Source organism: Mizuhopecten yessoensis, unplaced genomic scaffold (genome assembly GCF_002113885.1).
Source record: "Mizuhopecten yessoensis strain PY_sf001 unplaced genomic scaffold, ASM211388v2 hete_36064640, whole genome shotgun sequence".
NCBI classification, from domain to species: Eukaryota; Metazoa; Mollusca; class Bivalvia; order Pectinida; family Pectinidae; genus Mizuhopecten; species Mizuhopecten yessoensis.
In genome coordinates, this window is record NW_018483286.1 from 36 (window position 1) to 2229 (window position 2194).

At 33.5% G+C, this 2194-nt stretch overlaps 1 protein-coding gene across 1 annotated transcript; it reads right to left on the reverse strand.

Annotated features, from left to right (window-relative positions):
- Window positions 1-308: 308 nt before the first annotated feature.
- Window positions 309-1985, reverse strand: LOC110444217 (protein FAM133-like). The gene is made up of 2 exons (XM_021488617.1): window positions 1487-1985; window positions 309-586 (listed from the first exon to the last, which is right to left on the reverse strand). The coding sequence occupies exons 1-2, from the start codon at window positions 1983-1985 to the stop codon at window positions 327-329; spliced, it is 759 nt and encodes a 252-aa protein (XP_021344292.1). The 3' UTR covers window positions 309-326.
- Window positions 1986-2194: the final 209 nt, after the last annotated feature.

Below are 2194 nucleotides of genomic sequence, written 5' to 3' on the forward strand. Positions count from 1 at the left end.
TTCATTATGTACACTTGGTACAAATGTAATTTTACTCAAGTAGTAAAAAGAGGCCCTTTGGCTGCTGTAGTCTTTATTTTTTATTTTACATTGACATTGAAAGTGGGTAAGTCATTTGAAGAAATATGATAGCCCTCTACAAAATTGACCCTGGTGACCTTGAAATGCAGTCATTTATAAGATCAAAAAGGCTAGTCATCCATCACAACAAACAAAATATTTTGACTCCAGGCTTTATAGTTCAGTAGAAGTCATTTAAAGTAAATGTTGACAAGGACAATGCACCACCCTATAAGCTACCATGCACTTTGTGGAAGGTGAGTTGACTACAGTGTACAAACCTTGGACTCATCATACAGATGTTGTAGTAACCACACCTGCCTGACCTTTTGAAACTTCCAGCTGGCAATGTCTTCTGACCAAGTTTTCAAATAGTTAATAGCAGCAGTTTGGGCTGAAATGCTTGTGTCTTCAGAACCACTTGGTTTATCCTCCTCATCTTTTTCTTTATTTTTCTTCTTCTTTTTTTTCTTGGGTACCACAGTATCTTGTTCACTGTTGTCTAGCTCGCCTTCTGTCAGTAGATCTAGAGAGAGCATAAACTCTATATGAACTTGTTCCTTCCTTGTAAATACAATAATGTGTTAGATTATCTTCACTTCCACCCTATTTATGTAACAAGGCCATTATTTTTAACCATATTATGTAATACCAAGGTGACATTTAAGACGAAAATCTAGCTACAGTATAAAGTATACAAGAAATGCTCATATTTACGGTAACAAAATATTGTCTTTGTAATACATCTACATCCAAAATTCAAGTTTTGTGAATGTATGCTGATGCCCAGCTAGACATTGCCATACCATAATACATCCTGTTGTAGACAGGCATATAAAACTCTGAAACCCTGACCTGACTAAATTAGATAATTAAGCAGCAATAATGTGCAGAGGTTTTCCAATGTAGTGTTGGTTGAATATCTTGGTGTCACATGCAGAACACATTTAAAAACATATTTATCCCTGTGGCTACATATATCAGTTCTTAAACACATACTACAGGTTAAAAAGTGAAGATCCATTATATATAATTAAGTTTCATACTTTATGTAATATACAGATTTGACATATACATTACTATTCATGTACTGAATAATGTACCGGTACTTAAAATACAGCTAAAATGAGTAATGTATCTGCATATAGGCTATGGAAAGTATTTAATATTGATATAAGAGACATTTAAGGAGAAAGATAACATGTAGCCTACAGTAGGCTATGCATTATGCATGTTACCCTTTGATGGCAATGTCAGCTAAACAATGGACGAATGTGTTACAGGCACAGTCGTTCTGTGTGTGGTTCTTAATCAAAATGGGAACCGGAAGTAAAATGTCATTGCCATTACCATAATATTTGAAAATAACATGATCACAAACGCAGAGAAAAAACTTATGGCTCAAATGACATGTATGTAAATTTACCAGGAATGTCCTCTTTCTGCTTCTTTTTCTTTTTTTTCTTTCGTTGTGAGCTGTCCTTTTCTGTCTTATCTGTTTCACTGTCTTCTGAAGGAGAGTTATCACTAGTAATGACAGATAGCTGTTTTGGTGAGGTCTGTTCTGACACATGTCCACTTTCAGTTTTTGATTTCTTTTTCTTTTTCACAGGTTCTTGATCTACATTTGTACTTACATGTTCACCATTTCCTGCGAGTTCTAGTGACTTTTTTCTTTTCTTTTTCTTTAACTTGTCTGGTTTTGATAAATCATCTGAAATCTGTTTTAGTTCCTTAACCTTGTCAGGTTTTGAGAGATCCTCTTTAAGTTTCTTTTCAACCTTTGTCTTCTTTCTGTTGGCTGATTCCACTATTTCAGCCTCTTTCTCGTAATCTACATTTTTCTCTATATCTTCTTGTTTCCTTTTTGTTTCCTTTTCCTTTTTATGCACTTTAAGACTGTTTTTCTTCTTTTGTTTTTCCATATTAGATGTATTTACATAAAATTCCCAGGCTCTATAATGTATAAAAGAAATGTAACATTAACAGCAAAATTCATGCGTTGATTTTCATATTCACATACATATACTTGTATGACAGTTTCTATTGATTTACCTTTCTTGAAACTAGCTACTATTTTTCATGATTAAAATAAACATACAATAGTTGACACTTCCAATATGTTATTTCACAC

Bases quoted from the DNA above. Each gene is read 5' to 3' on its own strand.
- LOC110444217 (XM_021488617.1), bottom strand. From the start codon at position 1,985: ATGGAAAAACAAAAGAAGAAAAACAGTCTTAAAGTGCATAAAAAGGAA. The intron at 587-1,486 runs GTAAATTTACAT...TGCTCTCTCTAG, and splicing joins GCAGAAAGAGGACATTCCTG to ATCTACTGACAGAAGGCGAG.